This window comes from Tinamus guttatus, unplaced genomic scaffold (assembly GCF_059628265.1).
Source record: "Tinamus guttatus ecotype Peru unplaced genomic scaffold, ASM5962826v1 Tinamus_guttatus_pri_ptg000472l, whole genome shotgun sequence".
NCBI lineage: Eukaryota > Metazoa > Chordata > Aves > Tinamiformes > Tinamidae > Tinamus > Tinamus guttatus.
The window spans coordinates 3,873,470-3,890,435 of NW_028289006.1; the positions used below are offsets into that span (position 1 = coordinate 3,873,470).

At 38.1% G+C, this 16,966-nt stretch overlaps 1 protein-coding gene across 9 annotated transcripts in view; it reads left to right on the forward strand.

The window, feature by feature from the left end:
* The window catches only part of ANKS1B (ankyrin repeat and sterile alpha motif domain containing 1B), a 404,144-nt gene that overhangs the window by 373,968 nt on the left and 13,210 nt on the right, over positions 1–16,966 (forward strand). For 8 of the 9 annotated variants that reach the window (XM_088532910.1, XM_088532909.1, XM_088532904.1 and 5 more), the window contains 2 exons: positions 3,613–3,684; positions 15,017–15,103. In XM_088532910.1, the coding sequence (XP_088389036.1) occupies positions 3,613–3,684; positions 15,017–15,103 (159 nt within the window). The remainder of the gene's footprint in view (positions 1–3,612; positions 3,685–15,016; positions 15,104–16,966) is intronic. The other variant, XM_088532905.1, reaches the window with a different exon arrangement.

Consider the following 16,966-nt stretch of genomic DNA (forward strand, 5'->3'; position numbering starts at 1 on the left):
GACACCCTTATCTCCTTTTTCTCCTTCACATACACCAGTCTAGTAGTAGGGTTTGATAACAGAAAAGCAGTAAAACAATATAAGATGGAATCCTTGTACCTACCTTTGCGCTTAATGTAGAGCAGTTCATGTACCCATTACTTTGCCTGGATTTCAGAAACCTAGTTTGGGGCAAAGGAGCTAGGGAAGATGGAAGTCATGTTCCCGAAGTGGTGTTTCTAATCCATAGGATAAGGTAACATGGAAAACTCTCCCAGACTGGTGACTGCTTCAAGTAGCAGGAGCAGTATTCAGGGCAGGGAACATCTGTACCTCCCCAGAGCTGTAACCCTATCCCTGAAGAAACTGAATTTCTGTCTACAGCGAAATGTAATTAGTGTTCTTTGTCTGTTATAAACCCTTGTGAATGAGAGGAAGGTCTCCTCAAGTATAGAAAGTCATATTAGAAGACTTTTTCTAAAATGGCAAACACTTTTCTGAAGTAAGCACAGAGTACACTGCGCGGTCAGTGGCGAGGGGCTGGTCCTCCTTGGTGCCTCCTGAGGTGAGTCAGGTGACTCAGTGCATCCATTTAAACGGTTACGTTTTTCCTTCCGTCTTTGCTGGAAACCAGTGTACAAATTAACAGATGTTTTTCCATCCACTTGGGATCCAGGCCGCCTTGTTCTTTTCAGAGGCAGGCACTTCATGAAGCAAGGCTGACCATTCTATAAAACGGAAGATGCAGTGCATACATGGGAGTTAAACCACTCCTTGAGGCTATGGGATCCTCTTCAGCAGGACAGGCTTGAAACCACTGTACATTTTAAGAGAATGATTATCAGAAACTAGGAGAGCGGGGGGCCGCTGAGCCTGAGTTACAGTATGCCCTGGAAGGCAGGAATTAAGGACCAAGTAAGTGCAGAATTGACAGAGGTTGGCTTCCACTCAGCGGGTAGTAGAAGAGGCACAGACCTGGCTCCCCAGGGCACATCTGTACCTTCCATTACAGCTTCAGGGGCAGAAGTACCATGAATGTAGTAGTTATTCTTGAAGGGTAGCTAGACCTTCCAGCCTTCGTCAGCAAGCCAAGCTTCATATTATCTGCTCTCAGTCCATGTCCCAGTGGTCCTCCTATGTGCAGCATCTCTGATTCAAAGGGAAGTTTCATTACGTTTACGTTTTAAGGTATTTTTCATACTTTTCTTTATAGTGAATGGATTAGCCCCTTATTTCCCTATTTGATCCAGAAGTAAATTCCAAATAAGATCTTTGAGAGGTGCATTGATAATAGATTATGACTACAGCCTTCTGCTGAAGTGGAAGTTGGGATGAACAGGATAGAGATACTAGCAAAATATCAAAATTACAGTTCTTTTAAAGAAATTTCTTTCTTTCCTAAAGACTGTGCACCAGTGCCTTGTCTCAGCTACAGGATATGTAATGACTACGAGTATAGAGTAAAATACTGACTATAAATATAGAGTAGAAGATGGAATAATGAGTGGCAGCTTTTACTATATTTTACATCATTCAGCCAATGGGGTGTTGGATATCATCTCTCCATGGAAGGACATACATGGGAGAATATTCCTGCCATATTCTCTGAGTCCTCGAAAAGGAACAATGCTGTGAACCCAAGAAATCTGAGGGAAGCAGAATTCCCTCCCAGGATTTCACATTTTTTTGACAACTTAATTGGGCAGTACCTGTGTGATTTGCTTGTTTATTCTGCAGTCCTCCCTGGGAAACATTTTTGAATGCCTAGAGCTGGGATTTTTTGCTGCTGTGCAGAAGGAACAGGAATGTCTCTTCCTCTTGTTCTGCCATGAGTGCAAAAGCACCGCATTTGTCTCTCATGCCTATCTCAGCAGTAGCTTTCATGCAAATATTAAGTTGTTGAGCCATCATCTAACAACATCTGAAGAACTGAGTTGCATTCTTTCCAGGGAATAATCATTTGCTATCATTTGCCAGTGATAGCAAAGGTGTCACACGGCAAAGAACCCAGAGACAGATACAGTTCATCTCAATATGCCTTTGTTTAATTTTCTAATTTCAGAGCTTGCTCTAAATTGGATGTTCTTCTGTAAGGGCAATGTCAAGCCATCCTGTCAAATTAATGCCCAATGCCCTATTCATGTCATCATCAAGCCTCCAGCTGGACTCACAGCTGTTTGGTTTAAGTATTGCTCACATTTGCAGTCCTCCAGGAGTGCCCTTCATCCTTCCTTTCCACCTGCACTCATGAAGTTGCACTGGTGCTGCTCACTCTTCTGTTTACAATGCCCTGTGTGGTGATTCTCAGTATCTACTGGGTGGGCTAGTGTCTACACTGAAATATTTATACATCTTCTTACAGGTCAGAGACTCCTGTGGTACACAGTGTGAACTGAAGGTTTTAAACACAGTCTCTCAGTCTAGGTCAAGAAACCAAGGAGCTGAACAAATACACTTTCTGTTCATTTCCCATTTGCATTCAGCGACAACTGAAGTTATTTTTGATCGCTTCTTTTTTAAGATGATACCGGCTCACTGCCTGCTTTGGATAGCTTACACAGTTTCCTAGATTCATGGGGGTGTTAGAGTGCAAAAAGGCCACCTAACCATGGTGACCTCCTCTGGGTCGAAGCTCCCGCAGAGCCTTTTCTTTTACTGCTCACCCATCCCATTCTCACCAGTGATTTGACTTTTCTTCCACTCCTGTGTTGCTCACATAGGATTGAGGTTTTAAGAGGGGCCACGGCATTGAGCTGCAGTGAGAATGATGTCTCTGAGCAATAGCAACAAGTGCCCATCCACAAACACATAGGCCTGTATCGTATATAGGAAAAATGTGGGATGTTTGGGGTGCTCGCACAATCTTGCTGACAGTAACGAGTCCCTCTCTACTAGCAGAGGAAGGCAATGAAGATGTAGTCAGCTTACTCTAGGTAGGGGCAGCTCACTTTACACTCAGCATGGAGAAGTTCTCCATCCCCTAGTGAACAAATCCAGGGGCATGTAGCCTGTTGTCAGCCTGCAGAAGCGCGGGCTCAGGCTGCACACACCAGCAAGACATGCGATGGAAAAGAGGCAGGTGGAAAGGAGATAGTGATTGGAGCTCGATTTCAGTTCAGCTTCAGTTTTGCTGTGTGCTGACACTGGGTTCTGCTCTCTGTGGATAAAGTAGTTACAGAGTGGGCACACATAGGTTAACATCTCTGCTGCCCTTTCATCCACAAGGCTGGATACATAGCAGTAAGGGCTTGCCTGATGACTGCTAAGGCAGGGGGGCAGATCCATTTATTCTTTTATGAGAAAAAAATAGGACATTTTTAAGATGAAATCAGAAGGGTTTTTTCCATGTTTAAATAACTAAAATAACCTAGAATACTTACAGGTAATTTTTCTAAGGGCTCCATCTAAATTAAGATATTCATTGTTGTGCATTCCTGTTTCATGTAGAGTGTTGATTAATACTCACTGTTTTAAATGATGTCTCAGAGAGCTGGGGAGTAAAAAAAATCTAAAATTAGAAAACGTTAGGCTGTTGGCTACTACTGTAATTTAAAGTATTTTTAGTGCTTCTCTGCAGACATATGTTTGTTCTCGAATTTTAGCTACATGAAGTTTAATGGATTTTTATTTTAGTATTTAGGTTCTATGCTGGTAAAAGAGTTAAGAGGAACAGAGTCAACACAGGATGCTTGTGCAAAGATGAGGGTAAGTTAATAAATCTACTCCTTTCTCTAATCATTGAAATAGCAGCTAGTTAGTCTTGTGCATTTTTTTGCATTTATAACATTCCATTACTCATTTGTTTTCACTCCTCTTGCATTTACATTGGCATTTAACAGGAAGTCTGTTCTGCCTTTCATCTTAATTCACAGTAATACCAAAGTTTTAAGGTAGATTTTTATTTTACACATTAAGGCTAATAACAATTAAATGCATACATTATATCTTGTGTTCTCTCCTGCATCTTTGGAACTGTTTCAAAGTTCTTTCCACAAACTTTAAATATGCTCATTAAATGTGCTTTGTTTTTAGAAACATAATTAATTTATGGCTCATATGGAAATGTAGATACTATTTATTGTATTGTTTCTTTATTGTTTCTTTATTAATCCTTAATCATGTGGATGCCTTTACTCACATTAGTATTGCCATTTATTATGAGTTACGCATTCATTTATTGATTGAAGGATGAAAAGTGAACAAAGTCAATTTATTTGCTAGTGGAAAATCTTTTGTATTTATTTTCAGACGGGTCAGAATATAGTTTTCTTCATATTTCAGTCTCATCTTGGTTTGCACAAAATTATTGAGGCTCAGTCTGTATCCAAGAAATAGTGATAGAAACTCCAAACAAACAACAGTCAGCCTGCTACATACACAATATATTAATAATTGTAATAGTAATAGCACTCTTTTTCATAGTGATGGAGAAAAGTTTATGGTCTGGTTTGATTAATTATTGAGGAATATGACTGTATAGTGATCTACTGAAGATGAAACATAGATGAATGAGTGAAATTCATTCATTACTTTATAGATCATAAGTCTTTTATGCAAGATTTGGGTAAGTTTTAAAGCTAGAAGATGTATAGAATTCATGCAGACAATCATTTCTTATTGGTTACATATCCACAGTACACAGACTTTGGCACAAGCTGTTTCAGCTAAGGGCTGTCAGTAATTCATGAGTACTATGTTGTCAGAAAATCTGTGGCTTGTCACATGATTACACACTAATAATTTCTTAACCTGGGCTTAAATTTTTCTAAAAGGCCACATCAACTTGACACACAGGGGATCTACACTCCCTATCTACACATGCATGTGTTCTGGAGCATCGATGCTAACAGCTTGCTTACGTAAGAGCACTATAGTATATATCATCCAATCCAGCTTTCAAATTGTCTAACTTAGTACTTCAGTTTCTTAGGAATGTTCCTGTGTAGATATTGGTGCAGAATTTGACACCACAGTAACTTTCAGTAGTTTTGATAAATTATTTGAATGAACTGAGAAGCATAACATTAAAAAATTACTCCAAATAATTGATGGCTTTTTTTTTAATATGTCACACATATCTGAAAAATAAATGTGTGAAAACAAGTTTAATACCTACTTTTCCATAAAAATGATAAGAGTTGCACTAATAGTCTGTAGTGCTTTACAGTCACTTCAACAATATATTTTTATATTTTCTATAAATATATGCTTGCATTCTATTTTGAAATAATTATGTTTTGAAAATGTTTATTTTCCCTTTTTTTTTCTTTTTTCACAAAGGCATATGAATAAAAATTCTTAATCAAGGTTTCCTCTGTCCTTTTAATCATATTTCTATTCAAGTCAGAGACAACAAAAAACACTGACTTAATGGGAACAGGTTACTATCCTAGCATAAGCTTTCTCATGAGAAAAAAGAAATGTATCTTTTTCCAAAATTTTCTTCCTCTGTTTGTATTTTTAATATTGGTATCTGTGAATTGGGAGCTCAGATTGTCCTAAGCCATCCTGATGTTTTGAGGTCATGTTCATTTTTGTTTTTTAAGTACTTCTAAGTTGTCATTGAAAATCTGGCCTCTATTTTAGTTGTGTTTTCTTCAGCTGTACTGAAAATCATATCTCCAAATACCTATTAAAAATAAATGAAATACTAGATCTATCATTTGATTTCCTCCTAGGCATTGAATTCTGCCCACTTGTCCAGTCTCTTTAGAGTCAGTAGGGTTGTACTAATGTGAAACAGCAATTCTGTTAAATTTTAGTTTGCATATTATTTTGCTATCTATATATTTCAAATCTGTATGTTGAGCTGTATGTTCATGCTGTAATGTGAAACATGTTGAGGGAAGCAAAGCATCCATAACCTTATACCAGGTTGAGCTATAAGGTAGAAGCCTTCGTTTTTCTTTCTGGAGTCTGCTAGATACTATTTTGAAGAAGAGCGTGTGGAAATTAGGTACCTAATTTCTCTGTCATTATGGCTGTTGCTTGTTTAGTTTTAACCTAATGCTGTTCAAAAAGATATTGGTATTCATTGGATGTCTTCCAGTCAGCAGATGCACAAGGATGAAAGAAGCCTACCAGTGAAATATAGCATCTTGATCTTCCTTAATTATTCATGGAAATAAAGTAAACGAAAAATGAAAATGACCCGTTTGCTAACCGATCTGCTGAAAGTGGATTCTTCCTGTACTTTTAATTATTGTGATTTATGGGTTTGGTTCTCAAATGAGAAGTGTCATGTAGATATCCCTCCCCTAGCTCCACCAAAAGGCTCACAGCAACCTCCTCTGACGGCTTGAGAGTGACAGAACAGCCAAAATCTTATAGAATATGGAAAAATTGGGAACTGCTGTATTAATAGCTTTTATTGGCTATCCACTGTGCTTCTCAACACTGCAGCAGTGTGCTTCATGGGGCAGATGATGGATTTGTTTGGGAATTCATGCATATGCATTAGATTGAACTCAGCATACGGATCAAGGTTATATATGCTTTTTGTTCTCACCCAAATTGCAGATTATAACTCTTGCAGTCATCCAAAACTGTGTATATCTGGCAAGAATTTTACCTACTAGAGGAATCCATTTTTCTTCCAATCACATATTTGCACTCCAAGGCTGGATTTGTATTTTATGATTTCCTGTTTGTTTTCATCTATTTTCTCTTTCAAACTCCCTCTGTCCCCTTATCTCCTTTCCCCACCTGCTGTGAACTGACCATTGCTACTTGGAGATTAAATCTTGCTCTCCTGGCCAGTATAGATTTGTTAATTATAATTGAGAGATGCCTTAAAAACTAAAGAGCTTTCATCTTTCTCAGCATGGAATGGGAAATATTACAAGTTGTGTTTTCAATCAGATTACTGTTTTCACTCCAAATCCCCACAGGAACAGGAAACAAGAGGAAAATGTGTTTGCATCAAAATAAAGAAAAGAAAAAAGTTTAATTGGAGCTAGGAAGAGGCCTGTTTCTACAGTAGATTCAATCTGACATTTACATTTCCAAGCTCCCTGACAAGGTGAAAGGGAACACTTTTATACTTACTGACATGGGCACAGCAGCAAGGTAGACTCTTTCCTTGCAGTAATGTTAAATCACTAGTGTTGCATAGACAAATTGCATAGTCTGAAGCAAGATATTTACTGCAGCAACAAGAAACTTTATTCAAAGCAAAGGTTTTATTCTCAGATCTGTGTTCTTGCATTTCAGGTCCCAGAGATTCAGTTATAGGATTCTATTCATAAAGTCTGAACTTAAGTGTCTTGCTGAGTTAAGACCAAAATGTCTAAGTTAGAATTGACATAGAGTCTGCTTCTCTTATCTCTGGAGAGAAAAATGAAGCAGAGTTGACCCTTTCTCCTGCAAAACAAAAACAAACAAACAAAAAAAGAGGTCTTGGGCTTTTCTTTCTCATTCTGTCTTACCTAACGAAGTTGGATATAGATGGCCATCTCTCTTGTTCTGAGTTCTCCCTCTACACTCAAACTATACATCCTTTGGCTGACTTGCACTAGTACAATGTAAAGATATTGGTTTACATCTGGCAGGAAGGGAGAAAAAAGGGGCATGGAGTAATACTTAATAATAAGGCAAAAGAACATTTTTTTCCAGATGCTTATATAAATTGTTCAGCTCAGATTAATTAAATTGGCTTGTGCAAAACACAATGTCATTCTGAATTTGAATATTCTACCTCATCCAGAAGCTATGAATATTTAAAAGCTGAGTGCAGAAAATGATTGGTAGCTCAGCTCAGTGCACAATGTTCATCCTTCTCCCATCAGATGCCAGATTTCTATGTGTTTTATCAGGAATAATTGAAGAGCTGTGTAGTATTTATTTTTAAAAAATGGAAATAAAAACTGTATGAATCAGAAATCAGTAGTGCATCTGACTTAAAATGTAAAAGTGAATCGTGTTTCTTTGCTGAAAATCAAGAAACTCCAGAAGTGTGACAGAGGTCATTATATATTTGTTAAATACTGGCTTAAGGATTCCCCTTCTTTCTGTTGGTTGTATAAAAGCAGCTTTTGAATGCTCAGTTGAGTCCCCCTCCTCCAAACACTATGCTCAGTGCTTGCTTCGGCCTGCTCGTTGTGGAAAAGCAGTCATGCCTCAGCTCAAGTTGCTCATCAAGAGCTTTATGAAATGCCTGCCTTTCTTCCCTGATTTGTAAGGAGCCTCAGTTAGCCTAAGTTAGTGCCAAACATTGGCACTCTCAATCACTGTCATCATCCAGGATCCTACTCCTTTTGGTACTTGTGTACCAAACACAACAACCCGCAGTGCTATCTCAGTACACTTCCCAGTAGGTAACTGAGGGAATGGTCCTACTAAACTGTCCTCCCCAGCTAGTTAGTTATTAAGCTATTAGCTAAAACCAGAACATAGTGACCTTACTGTGATCATGGTAGCCCTTGTAGCCATCCTTATCCATCATTTCCAGCCCACAATATGAAACTGTGCAAAGAGAACAAGCATAATCTTTCTGATGAGAAACATGGACACTCAGAAGGATCTTAGTTTAATCCGGTGCCTCAATCAGTCCTCTTTTGACTATATACAGCTATATTGCTGTTTCTGAACTTGCCAAGACAGAGAAATGCTTTCTTTCAAGTCTTTCTTTGAAGTCATCACATGTGTGGGAAATTGAGAGATCTAGCTACTAAGGACAGCAACTATACATCATGAGAAAGCAGAAAGCAATTCAGTTTCCTGACTGAGACATTTTCAAAAAAAGCACCAAAGATTTCCTTCATGTTCTGGACACTGGGAGTGCTCTTGCTTACTATAAAAAAGTTAGATCCTGCCAACTATTAAAAATATCTTTCATATCATACACAACTTTGTTAATCTGCAGAGAGCTTATAAATCACAAATACTGTCTTCCAAAGTCAATGGATGTGCCTGGCTGTTCTAATGCATGTTGTGAGATCCTAGTAAGTTCTCACAGCTGGGATCAAAATTCAATACCATCGCTCAAGCAACATGTCTGAATAGTGTCTCCATTGCAGATAATCACAGAGCAAATAGACCATTATTTTGCAAATACTATGACAAAATCAAGTATAATATTTGAGAGTTATCAGCCTCTCTGGTCACAGTTCTCTTAGGGCTTGTAGCTCTATCTCTGTAGTGTGCCCACAACTTTGGGAGCACCTGCAGTGGATAGTGTATGTATATTATTCAGAAGAGAAAAAGTTATGGGAGGCCCTTATGCAGACTTCACACCATGCCAAGCTATGTACTTCAGAGGTTTATATGTCCTTGAGCTTTGTGGCTGAAAGGAATCCAGGGTGCAGGAGGGATGTACTGCCCTATCAGGAGCACATGAGCATGTGGAGATGCTGCAAAAGCAAAAAATCTCCTTTTCAAGTAGATGAGTTGCAGGTGCATCCTCAGTGCAATGCTCATATTAACAATGTAGCTTGGAGGCATCCACTAATTGTAGAAAAGTAAACAGTCTTGTACCAAAGGGATTACAGATGCTATTGTATTCTATGAGGTATTAAATTATGTCAGTCATACATTTTTAAGCATTTTGGTTCAAGAGAGATTAGCAAATATTTGTTACAAGGTAGACTATTTTCAAAATCGGCTTCAAAATATACTGGTCAAAAGTGAACTTTAATTTATTATTTCATCTCATCCACAATATTATCAAAGGGATTCACTTCAAAAGGATTTGTATGAGAAAGCTACATAAGCATTTAAAGGCATGAGAGACTTTATGCTTATGGTAGTGGATGGTACCAATACATGTTTTGAAACATGCGATTGGATGTAATTTGGAATTAATAGTTGCTCCCAGAGTGGGAATATGTTGGGATTTTCTAAGTGGAGTGGATTCCAATGCATAATTAAATAGCTAAATTGCCAGCCTCAGTATTCAGATAGCTATTAAAAACAATATAGGACAAAATTAGGAGGTTCATCTGCAAAAGTAAAGAAAAAAAAAAAGATTAAATCTTAGGATTTTACAGGCTCATAAACTTGTACTCAGAATATAGGTATGAAATTGAGTTGACATAGCTGAATAATGTCTTCTCACTGTGTGTTCAGAAGATCAAGTGTAATTACAAAAGAAGTATAAAATAAATAAATAAGAATATGGTTTCCTTTTGGCCACTGAATAAAATCTGAGTAATCTGAGTAATTATGAATGTACTAACAGGTGTATAAGTACATGAAAGTGGTCAAAATGACAAAGCAGAAGTACAAGTTGCCCTGTTTCCTCCTGTGTGAAATGATTAGATGAAGTGAAAACATTTTGAGAGTGGCCTGGATTATGCCATATGTTACAGTATATCAAATAAATGCATGAACACCTTATGTGGATGCCATTCTGCCTACTTCCAAATTTCCTCTTTAGCTGTTTTGTGTGTATATACATACACAGAGCTCTCATATTTTATATACCACAGCAGTGTTCAAAAGTGCTAATCAGGATTAGTATTCTTAGTTCAGCACAGAACAAATATTGAGGTACAATCCTATCGTGAAAGGATTAAAGGCACTTAAGGGTTATATGTTTTGTATATGCATGTATTTCATTTTTTAAGAGTAAATAGCTAGTTTATTTTTCTTTATTCAAAAACAAAGTCCCCTGCCTCTTAAGCCATCATTAGGCTTTGGTCGGTACAATGGCTTGGAGGGTCTCAAATGAAATTATTTGGAGTTTAGTTTATGTTCTAATTAAAGGCTGTTACAGAAGTGTCAGTTGTTTAGGTGAAAAACAAAATGCAGGTGGAAATACACCTATATTTATTTACAGGTGGAAATCCTGGCTTAGAACAATTCATGCTACTGAGTTTGTGCTCTCTCTCCCTCTGACTCCACTGCTCTTGCATCCCTTTTCTGCATGATGGACCAGGTTCAAAAGGAGAAAGTGGGAGCAGCCCTGTCCAGGGCTATACAAGGTTTTGGCACTGTCCTTCATAACACGAACAGTGGATTCAGATGCAAACTCAGAAAAGTTTGAAATCCAGACCTTTACTTTTGGAGCAAGCGCTGTAATAAGTTATGCAGAAGACGTCTCCCACCTCCTTCCACAGAACTGGATCTCTCTTCTGAACATTGAGTGGGTGAAGGCACCTATTAAAACAGCATTGAGCCAGGTGCTTGTTTAGGGGAGTGGTTCTGATGGATTAACTCTTAAGCACCAAAGCAGAAAACAAACTTTTGTATAGAACCTGACTAGAGAGAAGGAAGAAAATCAGACGCCCTGGTGCTTTCCACTTACCTTGCAGGAATACTGAATTAGTAGAGGCCTCTTCTATGTTTTTTTCATATTATTTGGTGAGTAGCAGAGCCAGTTCAGTGGGGCACCAAGAGCCTTATTAGAGTAATTTAAAAGCCTGCAACTAACCTTCAAGAATCACTCTGCTGGTATCCATAACTGCCCTATTCATTTTTCACTCACTCTTCTTATTCTTTTCAAGAATATTCTTTTTCCTCCTGAGAATCTGTTGCTAAAAGAAGAAGTTTCCTCACAGGAGTCATACTTCAAATATTGGTAGAGGCAGTTATTCCCAATATTCTTTATTTTGAGCCAAATAAAAGGACTCTATGGTTTGTTTGAGGTCTGAAGGAAGCTGAACAAATGTCATGTTGAGTTTAGGGTGGCAGCACTTTCCCCTGTCTTCCCATGTCTGCAGTCAAGCCTGCTTCATGGTTCCTGGGTTACACGGCATATTTACATAGTCATCTACTTGTGTCATAGAAAGTATTTCAGTGGTGGGACCAAATCTCTTTCTCTGTGCCACCCAGACTCTGTACTGCGTTAGGAGTCCTCCCTCTTAGAAGGAGCAGAAAACTTGAGGAGACAGGACATGCACGTCTGTCCTTATGCAGATGACCAACTGATCAGAGACAAGCAGTGGCAATGAGCCTGGAATATGCTTACAGTTCATCCAGATGATTCTTCTAAAGAACTAAAATAAAGAGACAAAGCTACAGTCACAGACAATGGATTTCATAGGAACTTTGATGAGTTTCAAGTTAGTGAGCTTTAGCTGAGTTCCATATGCTCCCCAAAGACACGACAGATGGACCAGAATATTTTGTCATCTCATCATGTATTCACAGGGTTGATACAGTGGCTAGAATATGGAAAACACAAGGAAATGAAGTATTGACTCCTGTATCCCACCTTGCTTGCAGATTTTCATTGCAGGCACAGGTAGTGATGACCACTTTGCCTGCACAGAAGTGCAAAATGTCTGACCATGAAAGCTCTGCTACTTTATGTCAACATCCTAGAAGTTAGAGCCAAAGCATTTACAGTGCCTAAATATATGGTGTTCATATTGTATCTCTGAAAACTCATGTTACAGATCCTGTTGCAGTCAACTGTGTTATTAAAAAGAAATGAACAAGTTCAACCATGACGGCTTAAAAACGCCGAAATCTGGAAACTGCTAGGATCTTTGTAATTATATAGTAGACTTCAGGACTTATGTTCTTGGGAGTGAAGAAGGGGAGAATAGGTTGTTGGGTGGAACATGGATGGCTGTTCTTCATAACTATCTTTTATCAAGGGTATCTCAGTGCTGCATTGCTTGGGCCAAGAGAGCTACAAGTGCAGACTGTTTTCCAAAACCATATTTCTACACTGGACTCTTGCACAAATACTTTGTGTGTGTGTGGTTTGCAAGCTAATAAGGCACGTTCATCGTTCCTTACCAGCTGACTTAATTTGTTTGACTTAATAAACTACAAAAGCCCATCAGTTTCTGATTCATCTCCTAATTTACCAGATATAATTCAATAGTATCTTGGTGAGCAATTTCACTCAGACACACTCTTCTGGCAAGTCACAATCTAGATTAAATACCAGAGATCAGGTCTACTTAAACAAATTGGTAAATATAAATTATGGTAAATATAAGTTGTCTAATGCACAGAATAATGGACTACATAACAGTAGACCCTTAGATGTTTAATATGCCATAGCACTGCCATCTCAGTGCTTCCCATTTATGGCAAATGGAAGATGGTGCAAACTGGACCAGAAAGCAAAATCATTTAACTTAGTAGCCACATTTGTATACAGTATGGGAGGAAAAGAGGAATTTTACTGCTAAGGAAGCAAGAAAGAGGGTAATTACAATAATCAAAATGGGAGATAAAGAGCTCCTGAATGTAGCTGTCGGGCTAGAAAGAAAGGAGAAAAGTTGGATGATTGTGGGGTTGCCAGATGATTAAAGCGATGTTGTCATATTTGTGAATATTATGTCTGGATGTGAGCATATGCGGGGTGTGTTGCTTGTTATTCTGATGGTTGTTCGTACTGCATCTTCCGTACAGTCATTGTTGTGCTTTCTGTGCACTGAAACTGGATTTTATGAAAAGCGTCATTTGAAATCTATTGTAGAGGCACATGCACGAGCACAGACATATGTTTCTACTTGCTCTGCATTTGACAAGGATACTATTTCTTTTCCATCCAGCTCAGAGACATACGAATCAAATCAGTGTTTTCCCTCAAGTTTTGTTTTTTTTTTAAAAGTATCTAGTCTTCTGTATAAAAGAACCTTAAAAATTGGATAAATTGATCCTTGAGTGTCTTCTTGAGCCTCCTGCCATCTCCTGCTGAGAAATGTAACATTCATATTACATCGACAGGTGGGCCTGTCTTTGGAAGTTATTTAGAGGTTTTAGCCTTCAGGGCATGAATTGCAGAATGCACTTTGGTAGGTAGCTTTTAATTTGATGCTGGCAAAAATGCAATCTCATGTGAATCTGGAAGGAAAAAGATCTGATTAGGAAAATTGATTACAGTTTTCGTGTTTTAAGCTTTTGTTTATTTGCTCTCTAGCATTAGCCTTTCTTTTTTCTCCAGGATAGCGCCTCTTTTCAAGTTTATGTCTGTGCTATTTTTATGTCTTTTTAAGAATATAAAGAATTCTGCTGCTACTTTTCAACTTCTATAATGATCAGCTGCTATCATGATCTTTCCAGACTGCACTTTATAGACCTTGCACTGTGCCTGCATGCTCATTCTGCATGCTGTTTCTTCATATTTAACTGTAGCTTTTTACTCAAGGAAATGCTTGTTCTCTGTGATGCAGAACTAGTTAGTGTTGGCTAAACTCTAGCTCCATTACTTATCTACCACAGCTGTGTTATTGAACAATCTTGTACCTCATTGCATTCCACTTAAAAAAAATTCAAATCAGCTATAAACTATTGTGTCATGGGTTTTTTGTTTGATTGTTTGTTTTTCCTAAATTCAAACTGTAAGCTAACCAGACGGTTTTCTTCAAACAATGTAAAGCTTCCTCCAATATTTGCCTGAACTGCTTGACAGGCAATATCGTAGCAGTGAATAACGCTGCAATGAAGGCACACTGAAGTAGGATTGCATATGAAAGAAAAATAATAGACTTCTAAGAAGACGCAAAGAAGAGAGCCTGGCACTGAGTGCATTCAGAGTAAACCTCTGTGCTAATTCCTGTGTAGAGCAGATGCCAGGAGGACGTATGTGCAAGGAAGTGCAGACAGTGAGGCAGTACAAGATGCACCATTAGACTGACAGCCCTAAACAGCTGCAGGGATGTCTCAGGTCACAAACAAAATTGCAATAGTAAAAGAGATGGAGTGAAATATTTCTAAAACAAAACTAATCACAGCAACGAAAAGTAAGATATTCTCAGTCTGTATAGCTGGGGAGGGCAGCTATAAAGAGAGGGGAGGTGAAGCAGGGCATATGAGATAGATGTTTGAATACTTAAATATTTAGGGAAAACTCTGATTACTTGACTGTCTTTTTAAAGTAAATTTGCCAGAATGATTTCGTTCGTTTCCCATGATTTTTTACCTCCTTTTCAACAAACTGTGAAGGTCTTTTTAGTTGAATAACTATAAGGCAGCTATTTCAAAAGCCCAGAGAACAAAATAAGAAAAAAAGACAAATATTGATATAAGTACCTTTTAACTCGTGTATTTTTATCAGAAGAAGAAGAAAAACAAAAGAGTACTGTTCTGGTAATGCAACACAAACAAATCTAATAAGGTCTTCATTTCGTTTCAGAAGTCTACAGAACAAATGAAGAAAGTTCCAACTATTGTTCTGTCTGTCTCTTACAAGGGCGTCAAATTTATTGATGCCACAAATAAGGTATGTGTATTTGCTGAATAATAGCTTCTATTTGTAAGCAATAGGGGTGTGTACAAGGCTGGCTCTATAAGAGCACCATGTTTGCACTTTGTGTTTTCTTGCTTTTTCCCCTCTTCTTTCTCAAATGGATATAATCTGAGTGTCACTCTCCCGAAGCTCATTCTGGTGGGCAAGTGAAGCAGCTTTGATGGCTCATTTGGAGAACACTGTGTCCAACCTTCTGCCATTAAAGGGCAGCTCATCACTAAAGACAATTGGCAAGGGGCTTCTATGGAATCTGTTAGCGTAGTCTGTCCTACACAAGTCCTTAAGACTGCAGAAAGTACAGATGCTTTTTTCCGTCAACGCATTTTTAAAAATTTTAAAACATAAAGATTTCTCCACAAATAATAGTGTTGCAAGCTTTTATTCAGGGCCAGTCATTAGCAGGCATAAGAAACATGAGGCTTGAAGGTCCTTTTCGAATGTTCAGTGTCTCTCTCAGAGGTATTTTCCTGGTACTGGATATTTGAAGCCTGGAACTGTGACAGCTTAACAGTTGTGATTCTTTTTTCTTTTTTTTTTCGCATTTTATTGTACAACACTGCCCTGTTTTTTTTTTTTTTTTTTTTTTTACATTTTAAAATGAATCCAACATCTTGTTTTCTTTTTTTAAGGCAGAAATTAAAAGATGGGACAACTTAGAGATGGGTGGGACAATGGGATATTTTCATCTAAAATAAAATGTAGAAGCTTTGTAAGCAGTAGTAAAATAATATACAAATTTCTTCTAGGATCTAAGGTGGCAAAAAATGCAATCTACACTGATGCTTGCACGTGAATAGAAATTACTCTTTCTGATATGTGACTAAAATTTGCTAAGCAATATAAAACATAAATTAGACTATCCAGTTACCTCGCCAGTTTAATGATATATATAATAGCTTTATGTCGCTGAACGTTCAGACCACACAGTGCATCTAACCCACTATCCTTCAAACTTGCTATATCAATCAGTTTATAAAGGTGCTTAATTAGAACTGGGTTTCAAGTGAGGGAACAAAAGCGGATTTGTGATCTTTTGCATTTCTAGGGTTAGAAAATGGTGTAAAAGGAAAACAGAGATGAAATTACCATTATGTCAAGTCTGACCTCTTTGCTAGAGCAGACAGGCCAGGGATTCCTGTCAGCTCCTTTTTCTTTTATTGATTCAAAATTGAGCTTCTATAGCCCTCATTTCCTATACATTCTCTGATGTGCCAGGCATAAATCAGGACATTGTAATGTTATTAACTCTACCTTGGACAAGGCTGTCTTCAGCTCTTAAATCTCCTCTGTAGTGTAAAGGACATAACTGTCATGTCCTTAGGTTTAAAAAAAATTTAAGAGAACAAAAGGAGCTTCCAGCATCTCTTTCTATAGTGCATAGACTCTTGTATGAGAAGGAAGCTTAAAGGAAGTTTAAGTTGTGTTAGGTAGCCCTAGGCTCGTCCCACTGAGCTTGTACCTGCTAGTGCAATAGAGGTATTTGATGACATTACGTAATGCCACAGTCCTGTGTTGTTTCACAAGTGGTAGATTGCTTTCTCTTCAGTTCAAAATCTGCACTGCCTTTCCCTCCTGTAAAAACCAGGTAATAGTCCACAACTGTCCCCGGAGCATTGTTATCATCCCTGTCCACAGTGTGCTGTACCTAATTCCTTCGAGACCCAAAACAGATTAGCACTAAGGTGAGCTCCTGTTCAGACCTGTTCTGCTTCCATATGAGCTTATAGTTGACAGCACTGGGCACCACTTCTCAGTGAATGCTTACTTTTTAATGACAAAAATAGCTAGCAGGTCCGTGCTTGAAAACTCAGCTCTCATGGCTGTTCATCCTTTTAC